We start from the raw sequence: 11,513 nt of genomic DNA, 5'->3' as shown, positions 1-11,513 counted from the left end.
ACAGTATACTTCTAGATTAAACTTCAGAATTAATAGCATGTTCATGAAAATGAGAAATATACATTACAAATAATAATAATAATAATTCTCAGAATTTTTTTTTGTAAATACAGCCCCCTCTGAAACTATTGGAACGGCAAGGCTAATTCAGTTGTTTTTGCTGTAGACTGAAGACATTCGAGTTTGAGATCAAAAGATGAATATTTGAAGAGATATATTAATAAATAAATATAAACAGAACATTAATATAATAAATAGCTCCTCTACCCTTGGTTTTACCTTCAGTTTCACCTGTGAAGGCTGCATTTGTTATTAAAATGGATAAGCCAACATCAGAGAGCTGTCACAAAAGTTCTGGAACCAAGATTAACCTCTACCAAAGTGATGGAAAGGCCAAAGTGTAGACAAAGAAAGGATCTGCTCATGATCCAAAACATACACGCTCATCTGAAACATCGTGGAGGTAGTGTTATGACTGCTTCTGGAACAGGCTCACTGAGCCTTATTGATGATGTCAGTCATGATGTTAGCAGTGGAATGAATTCAGAAGTTTACAGGAACATTTTGTCTGCCAATTTACAGAGAAATGCATCCAAAATAATTGGGAGGAACTTAATCATGCATCAAGACAATGATACAAAACACACTGCCAACTCAACAAAGGACTTCATCAGAGGGGAAAAGTGAAATGGTGTAGACTGGCCAAGTCACTCACCAGACCTTAACCCAACAGAGCCCAGTCCTTTCACTCAGTATGACACCCCGCTGCAGTCCCTCCTCCTCCTGCTATTTGCTTACTCATTTTAACAGAGACAGCTCCGGTCCACTTTCAGATGTAAAATGAACTCTGAGTGATCATTTTATATGTAAATATCCCCAAATCACAGCACAGCCATTGTATTTAACTTGTGATTTTTTCAGAAGACATTGCGGTTATAAATCAGGATTTTAGCAGTGCAGAGCAGCTTGGAAATGGCTTGGAAGTGACAAGTCACTTTGCGTTTCAGTCACTATTTCATACTATTTCATACTCTGTCTGACAACAGAAACAGAAAGGTATGTAAATGAGATCGGCTTCATTGGGAATTCGGCATGTGAGCATAGCGCATCCCTTGTACAAAAACAAAAATAGTACTTGAAAAGTCCTTGAACGTCCTGGAATTTCATTATGAAACATCTGTACGAACCCTGTAAAACTAGCCATGTTTGCTAGTAAGCGAGCTAATGTTCCAAATTTTATAGTTCATTTCCAAATTTAGTTATTTATTCCTAATGTTGTGTTCATTCTTAGTACTCTGAGGACAATTTCCAATTGCATGATTTCATTGCTGTAGGGAACAATAGATAAAATATGTGGCACATTGAATTAGTTGCTTGCCAATTGTCTGATTGTTCTTAAGTTTTTCCAATAGCTTTTCCATTTACTCAGTCTTCTTAATAAAGTATTGAGAAGAAAATCTGGTTTGTCTGTTTTCATTTATATCTATGTATTTCTGTAAATTTAGTTCATGTTGTAAATTTGAATGATGAATTAACACAATATTGCATAGTATAGTGATACTACTTGGTATCGTGATACTTCAGCTGGTACAGTATCATAAGATATGTTTATGGTATCGTGACAATTCTAGTTCCAGTGAAGGGGAATTGTAATGCTACAGCATATAAAGACACCCTATATAAACTGTACGCTTCCAACTTTCTGGCAACAGTTTGGGAAAGACCCACATATAGGTGTGAGCAAAGTCACATATTCATAATGTATATGTGGTTGTACAGATCAAAAATCCCTTTACTGTATCATTCATAGGAGATGAAAATCTACCAGGAAATGGACACATGAATCACTCTGGCTTCACCAAATATCAATTGTGTTAATAAAAAAAAAAAAAACAACAACAGTATTTTCCATAAAGAAATGCTCACCTTGAAACTTAAATACGACATTAGATACAAACATCTCACTGGTTGTATGTGTTAATATTTTCTGCTCGTTTTCTTAAAGTTGCTAATAATTCTGGAGTTGGCTGTAATGCAATATTCACCACAGGGAGCTATACAGTAGGCTTTTGCCTACCAAACATTGTACAGTAACCATGTCTACAACTGACTGAGTGAATAAATGCTACGCTTTCAGTAAATCAGTGCCTCGAAATGCATTCACAGATTGCATTCAAGGAGACAAAAGAAATAGATATGAGAAAACCTCAAGAGAGACAGAGAGGTGTGGGATTTGTGAACGGAATCTTTCTGACTTCGTCAAAGGAAAAAAAAAATGCACTTCAGAACATCACATAGAAACAGACATCACAAGAAACGTCATGACAAAAGCACATGGGGGTTCACTGCAGCCTCCCTATTTCCTTCAGTCTCTCATTTTTTGCCTCATAAGCATTTGCTGGCTGAGGCAGCTCTGAGGCACAAGGGGCAAGTGAGGGTGTCACATGACGTGAGTGACAGGGAGAGAGAGTTTGGGCATCTGAGAAAGAGCCAGAGAAAGAGAAATGGGGAGGCTGTTGTGTGCTGTGAAAAGGCATGTTGTTGGCAGAACTAAGAGCTCCCTGATTCAGAGGAAGAATGAAGAATGAAGAAGATGAAACAGAGAGACCAGTAGAGAGAGACAGTAAGATGACATAGATGGAGGAAAAACAGACATATGGGAGGGTAATTCAGACAAGTAGGAAGAGCAGAAGGATAGACAGACGGACAGACAGACGGATCATAAAGGACCTAGAAAGGCTGAACGGTGGGAAAAAAAGGAAAGGGACATGGAGAGATTGGGGGAAAGAGGGAGACCACAACGGAGACATTACCATTTTTCTCTCTCAGGATGCAAAGATGCAGACCAGACAGGCAGCAGGCAAAAAAAGAACAGAAACAGAAAGGAACAGAATAACAGAAAGAGAGAAAGACAAGAGGACAAACAAATATGAGAAAGTGGTTCTGTGCTTAGAGAGGTCAAGACACACCTCCAAAACTCCAGCCTCACAATGCAGGAGTACTCTAACATACCCATTAGGCGTGTTTCCACTGCAAGAACGTTTTCAGGAACCAAGGAACTTTAGGTGCATTTTCACAAGGGGAACCAGGGCCTTTTTAAAAAAAAAATAAAAATAAAAAGTAGGTACTTTTCTATAGATGGACACTAGTATACTTTTCTATGTGGGAGAAACTTCTGAGGTGAAGTTTGCTGTAGTAAACATCACTAACTGTTAAAAAAAATTATTATTATTATTTTTTTTTACAGAAAGAGCTTTCCTCATCTTTATGATGTGTAAGCAACTAGAAAATACACACTGCACATATGCTAGCTAATGACCGAGCCTAATAATTTACATAGCTAGAATGTTTTTATATGAACAGTGAACCATCGTCCTCCATGCCTGTAACTGGTTTAAAAAAACAAATATTTAATATTAACACCATTAAGGACGAATCAATACCATTTTCTTCAGACTGAGACCGAGCAGAACCTACTTATGAAGCAATCTGTGTCATCGTGGATGCTTTCCTGTCTTGCACAGTGGCCAAGAAACAAGCACACATGCAGGTTCATGTATTTAAGCTAATAGGCTCATTACTTATATCCTTAGCTTTACTGTAAAGTGCTCACTCTACTTGAAGTGATTTAGCTAGCTATGTTGGTTACCTTGGATCAAAGAAGGCTAGCAGTGGCGAACAGTAGAGTTTATTTCATATAAGAAAAGACTTTATGTACAGCTGCAAGTAAAACACGGTTCATTGTCTTCATTCTGCAGGAATCACTTGTTGTCAAGCATCGATAATGGCTGATTGTCATGATATTTTCTTTATGTTATTTCCGTCACGTTATTTTCTCTATCCTAGTCATGTAGACATTTTTCTCGCCTGGCCAGCGCTTGCTGCAGTGACAGCTGCTGCCACTTGCAATGAATCATCGGGCTGAGTTTTAGGTTTAAGATGCTTTATCAGGTAACTTGTATTGTAGGAAGACGCTGTTATTTGCTCCTCTTGATATTGTCATAGAGCACAGTTTGCAGTCTGCTTTGATCATCAATCACGGACTACGTTCAGATCATTGTCATTTTGCATCATTTGTTCGTTAGCATGACAACCTACTGGATGTTGGTTGGTTGGATGTTGGTACCTCAGCGGTTTTTGAGTATGAGTATCAGTAAATGAGCACATTATCAGATGGATACCCGATACCAGTATTGGTAATGATGCATCCCTAAACATCATCATACAACAACAAAGCAAAAGTAATAAAGAAGCACAAATAACATCCATGTTCTCCGTGTGGCAGTCATTTGTAGTGTTCTGACACTTTGTCACTCTTATTTTATATTATACATTACATTATGGTCTCTGCAGTGTGGTGGAAACTCCTAGAACTTTGTAGTTCTCATTGGGCATAGCTCAAAGTCCGTTCCTCAGAAGGTTCCAGAATCTCAGTGGAAACACGCCTATTCACGTAAAGGGGAAAATGTCTCACTGAATAGTCCATCTAAAACTCCATTCGGACTTTAGGAATCTTAACAGACCTTGGTAAATTTTCGCTAAACTATCATGACAATTGAAATTTTGGAATCGTTGAGTTTCCACAGAAAAGCAGTGCTCGCTGGTAAAATTGACAAATGACCAAATTAGTCTCAAGCTCTCACTAAATGCTTGGAGGGTGATGGTCAGTGTGAAGTGTGTGGAGATGAATGAGCAGCATTCCCCTTTAAGCTCCGTGTCTTCCTCTTACCAGACTGGATCTGCGTTGACGGCGTCATCAAACCACAGGATGTAAAGGCAGAAAAGCCCAACAATCACAGCGTGGACAGTGGACACGAGCCTAGGGACGCAATAACAAGTCAGTATTTTGGAGACAGACAGAGAAGTTCAGTAATCCTGTCTGATAGCTGACCAATGCAGTGATGAGGGGGGGGAGGGGGGGGGGGGGGGGGGTTTGGAATAGCACTATGTAGACTCTGGAGAAATTCTGCTTTGGGTATTTAAAAATAAATAAATAAGGCAACTTAAATTGGCCTTTCCTGTACCTGAGGTTACAATAACAGCAGATGAAAGTGAAAACATTCCTTCTTTCATAATATGAAAGAAGCAGGATTGACAGTTGCTTATTGCAGTTGACTACAGTGTCAGGAAAGCTGCAGCTGTGCTGAAGAAGTCTTTGAGCGGCACACGTCTACCAGAAAGACAGTGGTTTAGAAATGAAGGAGTGCAGCTTTAAAATGTTTTTTTTTTTAAGGCTGTAATGTGCATGGGGAATATTTCTGACAGCAATATGCGTGCTGAGTGCAAAGGTAAACACAGCTGCATTTCACAAAAGCCAACAGAAACCGTTCTTTACTAACAGACCCACTTTTAGTTTGAATACTGTCCAGGTTAAAGGGGCCTCACTTTTTTAAAAAAAATCAATATCACTTCCAATTGCCTATTCTGTCAACCCAAGACTAACACTGGACCTAGTCTTAAAGGAAACCTCCACCCTGAAACACATGAAATATTTTCATGTTGAATTATTTGTGATGTGTTTAGATATTCTGGTGCGGTGTTTTCCATATTTCTGTGAGAAGTTGGCTGTTGTGTGCTGGTCTGACGTCACATTGTAACAGTAGCGCACTTACAATGGCGTTTAATGGCAGAAAAATTTCCAGCGATATCACACACAAGTGATAAAGTCTCGTTTCCAGGGACACTGAATATCATATTAATGATCAATTCAATGTAGAAGTAATGGAAGCAGCAAACACTGGACTCAAAGTTCCAGAATGCAATGCAGCAATAAGAGGCAGAGACGACGCTCAGCTAGTTAGTGATCTATGAGATGGTGGTATTAGGATGAAAGTTGAAGAATGTACAGATGAGGAGGTGAAAGAGTTGGACAGACTAAAGCACTGTTGCATCACTGTAGTAGATTTATAAATTGTGGCAGTAATTTGATTCAGAAATATGTTTCAGAGAACCTAGTCATCTAAACTGTGTTTAATTACAGTATTCCTCAGGGCATGTTTGGTATCAATCTAATCCATACTAACCCGCAATGTGGTGACATCATAAATATCATATAGGTTTAGGAAACAACATTTACAGTATATGTTACGATGCGTGTTCTTTTTTCTGACACACACACACACACACACACACACACACACACACACCTGCACAGACACAGACCATTTGCCTTTGTTCCCACCGACTCATTCTCAGGACCTTAATTAACATGCAGATCCTTAGGGTAATCTAGCCAGCTGGGCATCCATCCTGCCATAAAACACATTTGGGTCTCTCCTGTTTGGTACTCTAGTCATTGATACACTTCAAAGAGGCTCGGGGTATAAAACAGTATGCTTTGTATTATAAAGTAAAGCTTTTTACCACCGAGGCGGCCTTGTACCATCAGAGGGGCTTCTTGCCATCAGAGATGCTATAACATTACGCATCCTATGCCCGTGACACTGTCCATCAATTTGTAAGTCCTCTGTTTTCTGTAAACTGTCCATTTGTGTTTGTGCAATAAACTTATTTTTTTACCTTAGATCCAAAAACTCTGCAGTTCTTCTGTAAGAAAGTGTGTTGCATTAAAAGTACACGACTTAAAAGTGAGTTTCCTAAGCTAAAGTTGTAGAATGTTTGAAAGTGACCTCTAACAAGTTTAACTGAAACCTCTGACAAGTAAATAGGAAAGGTCTAGTCTTGCACGTTGATATAAACCTCTGAGCTAACAGAATTATTGTTTACTATAGGCTATGTAAAAGCCTCTGACATAGGAACGTCAAATTATAACGAAAGCTAAGCCTGAAACTGTTTTAGATTAAACATCACTCAGAACACTGAGGTATTACACTTCTAGCACTAACTAGAAGATTATTCTTTGGAGTCAGATATTTAAATCCTAAAGCGCAAACGTGTGTTTAACCTTCGGTTGCACCTATTTCCGTCTTTGGTTATAGGAACTAAATTAATGTTATACTTTATCCCTAATCACTCTCTTTAGGTAGAGATGAAGTGAGGGTTAAAACTAACGCTGCGTTCATGTCGCCTTGTACGTGGTAAACTGGAGGTTGTATTGACGTGATTTCCCAAATGGAAGACAAAACAAATCATGAACGCCTCCAGAAAAGTATGTCTTTTGTTTGCTCTGTCGGAGCAGGAAAAACTCATAACTTTAAGCGCACGTTTACACTTACAGGCCTGAGTGGCTACTGATCCTGCTTTACTATAGTGAACTTTAATCGTTCATGCAATATTGTGGACTGGAACTGAAGCACAGCAACAACAGCGGACAACATGCAAGTCGTTCAGGGTGGATTTTTCCTTGAACTCTCATCCAAATACACAGGTTTCAGCTACAACAGTGTAATGTGTATTTATCGGTGTTGGATCTGCCAGTGTGATCTTTTACGGCTTTGCTTGCTTCAGGAGATACTAGTGTACCTTTCTGACTCAAAACAAAGGTCTGAATCAGTGAGAGACTATGAGACACATTTAGCAACACAAAGGGAACCAGATATATGTATGTATGTTGTATGTTGATGTTGAATGGCATGTTATGGGAATAACTAAGATTAACATACTGATTCAACACAAATATAACATAAATGGAAACAAGTTCAATGCAGGATAATGTTATACTAATGATACACTGAATGTGATCTGTTATGTTCGTCTTGAGTCAGTGCATGTGTGTGTGTGTTGTACCTGGAGTTCCACTCGTTGAGTTTGTTAGGTGGAAGTTTCCCATAGCCCTGTGTTAACGTAGACGACACTAATGGGCTGACTCCAGAGAAGAATAGCTGGAACCCAATGAAGCTTCCAGCCACCACGTACAACTCTCTAGCCTCCATCACTCACCTGCAACAAATAGTGATGTGTGGTTTTCTTTAAAACAAACAAACACAAACAACAACAACAAAAAACCCTACAGATTGTCTCATTGTCTGTATCACTGAATTACAACAACTGCAGATTCTCTCTGGTGCTGAGTTCAACTGTAGCAAAACAAACGCCTCCTCCGGAAAACAACACAGACTGGTTCAGCCAGCATTTTCCCCCCAAGAAGGAAACATGTTACTGCAGTGGTAGCTGGGAAAGCACTGATATGAAAGAGAACTATTTGCTGTTTTTTTCTCCCTCACGGATAATCAGAAAACGAACATAACGTCTTAGCGTTCATAATACAGTCTGAGAAGTAATGGGGATTGAGTTAGCAGTAAAGGGAAGTATGTATAAACATATATGCGGTGTGAGAAAATATGTGAAGGAAAAATGTTGTACAATACGTAGGAGTGAAATTAAAAGCAAACATCAAGGGGTCAATGTCTCTCAGTAGACTCTTTAAAAGGTATCCTGTGTGCTCTGTGGTTTCTCCAGTTCACTTTCAAATTTCTCCCTGTCTCATTCTGTAGCGCGCGCACACACATACACACACACACAAATGTGTTCAAATGTAAGCACAGTCTTTTACATATACTTTTTCTTAACTTCAAAGCCAGAGTGATAGAGGGCATTACAGTACCAAACATAAACACCACATTCGCTCAGCAACACACACTGAAATAACCCTAAAATGCTCATTCCTGAAGAATTCTGATACAGTACGCCTTGGCCTACGTTTCCCAACATGCACATCACATCCATTACTTGTCTCTAATCTTCAGACTTTGTTCACTGTAAATCTAATTGCTGTTTGATCACGGTGTCTAATTCCACCAATATGGATTTCCACAGGATGCCCAAACACGGCCTTTTCCTCAGACAGGCCAAAGTCCTGTGTTGCAAAGCTCCACATAATCGGTCTCTGTCAGCTAAACAATGGACTACAATCCTAAAATCTGATTAAAATGCCTGTATAAACAAGGAGCAAAACCTTTTCTCCTATGAAAGGTTTAAATAATTAATCTACCTCGGTATGCAGCTGACAATGCAGTAACAATAGGCCATTGATTAAGGTGCATGGAAAGACCAATGATCAGATGACGTGCTGACATTCTTTCCTTCATCACGAAACACGGAGACACGGTTGTCCATCCCGTACAGCCTTTAAGACAAAAGTCCACAAAATAGTGTAAAACGACTGGATGTGAGAAGGTCTGATCAATGTTATATGATCGGTTCTAGTGTTTCGTGTTGTAAGATATGCTAAGAAACGTACCGGGTATAAAAACAATACGAGATGATGCGAATGAATTACCGACACAAAGGGAAATACACTCATCAGTTTGCAGAAGCATTCGCATGCCATACTACGTGAATAATTAAGGTTAAAGATGCACCACAGTGATGCCTTAAAACAGGGTGGATAGAGAAGAAGAACCCTAGCGAGGTACAGTAAAAGACTTCATACAGTACGGAATTTCATAATCACTCCGGGTTTTTCTTTCAACCCTCTCTCGTTTAAGAGAAAGGCCAGAGAGTGAAGAAACAGCAAGAATTACTGTAAGGCATGCACCGTTCCAACACACCGATCCACCGCCAGCACCGCCATCAGGGCCCAAACCGGCCTAAAATCCTGGAACGGTATGAAAGTGGATTAGACAATTTTACATTCCAAACCACTTGTGTTTTTACGCTGTGAATGTGTAATACTGAACGACTGACCCGAACCATGCATGTTAGCAGAAAACACATTGCTTTAAAGAAAGCCACCATCGTGCTATGCTGTTAAAGAAAAAAAAAGAGAGTCAGTGTGAGGATGGCAGTATTATATTAATATTATCAGCTGAACCCCAAAGCTGTACTAGCATCTTGTCTGAAATGGAAAAAGGTCAGATCACTGAATCATTATACTGAAGATCCACTCACATACTGAACCTATAGGGCATCTCTTTGTTGGCAGTCAGAAGAATCTATCTCCGTGAACCACATCCTACATTCCTGCTTATTACTATAATATAGCAGCTTTGATTAAGCTGTTCGTGTGATCAATGACGTACTGAGTGCTGATACTGATGACATTTCTACACATATATAAGGCACACGCTACACACACAGCAAGCTGCAATAGACATGCCAGAGAATGCGACACTGATAGTTATATGCGCGCACACGAGCACGCACACACAAGCGCGCGCGCGCGCGCACACACAGCTAAATTTCTAAAGCTGTTACCAGGTGTAGTCGTACAGTCCACGTACACTCCACCAGCTGATCTAAAACTAAAATCTTGTACGCGGTCTAACCACCCTGAGCATCTCCCTGCCCCGAGGCGCTGGATTGCAGGCAGAAAAAACCCACACAAAGCTGCTGAGAGAGCCGCAGAGGCAGCACGGAAAGATGTTACACAATAAACATATCGAATGTAATGCTCTTATTGTGGAAATATCTCACAGAATATGGACCAACCGAGTCTCCTATGGCGGTGCTGCTGAAACAGACGTAACAATCTAACAAAACAACAAATGGCACGGTGTTTTTATTATTATTATTTTTTAAATAAACAAACAGCCAGTGAATGCTAGCTACCTGCTTTCTGTCGCATAGGTCTGTGTAAGCAGCTCTCAGTCCTGTTCTGCTCCCGTTTCTCTTCACTTCCCAAACTTAGCTAGCCGGTCAGCTAAAAGAAAAAAACAAAACACACCCTTCACGGACTACCGGCAAAAAGGAGAGAGCAACGAGACCCAGGTCATGTCGTACCTCCAAAAATAACTGCTATTTTAATTAGTATTCGTCGCTGAGTTTGCCTTCGTTTCTGCAACGTATTGACAGATTGAGCTAAACGCTGGAGCTAACAACACACTCTCAACCCGCCTCTCAGTACACACACCCCTTCGCCAGGCCAATCCCACTGCACACACAGGGAAATGAAACACAGGCTACATCTGAAACCGCATACTACCGCACTAAAGAGTATGCTAAGTCCTTACATACAGTACTATTTTGACATACTGTTTAGTACACGTGGCAGTATGCGGTTTCGGATGTTGCCACGCACGAGCACGACGGCGCTAAACAATAGCTGAGTGAATGGTCATTTTGTAGTAGGCTGAATCTCAGCTCATACCTGATTAACACCCATGGTTCATACTTAAGTCTGCTTGTCCACAGGAGCAGGACCGTTCAACAAATGTTAATGTTCATAAAGTGCTCATTCATAAATCCATACATTTCCGTTGAAATATTAATTACCTCTTTTGATGGATTAAAAATGTTATTTGAAAGATATAAGGCAATGTTTCACTGATTTGCTAAGAGTTATTTATTATTATTATTATTATTATTATTATTATTATTATTATTTTTACAGGGGACACAGTGGTCAGCATGGTCAGCCTTGCAACTCTAGGGTTTGGGGTTCGAATCCCACCTCTGGTCTGTGTTTCAGAGCCTGGATGTTCTGCTTGGGGGGTTTCGTCCGGGCACTCCGGTTTCCTACCCTAGTCCAAAGATTGTAGGCTGATTGGCATAGTGTGTGAATGTTTGTGCAGTTGTGCCCTGTGATGGGTTGGCACCCTGTCTTGGGCCTTGAGTTCCCTGGGACAGGGAACAGGCTCCAGGCAGGACCCTGAGCAGAATAAGCAGCATGGAAA

The 11,513-nt window shown here is 40.1% G+C and overlaps 1 protein-coding gene across 6 annotated transcripts in view; it reads right to left on the bottom strand.

Annotated features, from left to right (window-relative positions):
* Positions 1 to 10,774, bottom strand: part of tlcd4b (TLC domain containing 4b) — a 23,135-nt gene extending 12,361 nt beyond the window's left edge. The window contains exons 1-5 of one of the 6 annotated variants that reach the window (XM_047150105.2): positions 10,621 to 10,772; positions 10,450 to 10,540; positions 8,891 to 9,025; positions 7,687 to 7,839; positions 4,730 to 4,819 (exon numbers count right to left, since the gene is read on the bottom strand). In XM_047150105.2, the coding sequence (XP_047006061.1) occupies positions 4,730 to 4,819; positions 7,687 to 7,832 (236 nt within the window). In that variant the 5' untranslated portion in view covers positions 7,833 to 7,839; positions 8,891 to 9,025; positions 10,450 to 10,540; positions 10,621 to 10,772. Of the gene's footprint in view, positions 1 to 4,729; positions 4,820 to 7,686; positions 7,840 to 8,890; positions 9,026 to 9,422; positions 10,222 to 10,449 lie in introns of those variants that run through there. The other 5 variants (XM_017456281.3, XM_017456264.3, XM_017456291.3 and 2 more) reach the window with 5 other exon arrangements.
* Positions 10,775 to 11,513: the final 739 nt, after the last annotated feature.

Source organism: Ictalurus punctatus, chromosome 2, assembly GCF_001660625.3.
Source record: "Ictalurus punctatus breed USDA103 chromosome 2, Coco_2.0, whole genome shotgun sequence".
NCBI lineage: Eukaryota > Metazoa > Chordata > Actinopteri > Siluriformes > Ictaluridae > Ictalurus > Ictalurus punctatus.
This window is presented reverse-complemented; position numbering and strand designations above follow the sequence as displayed.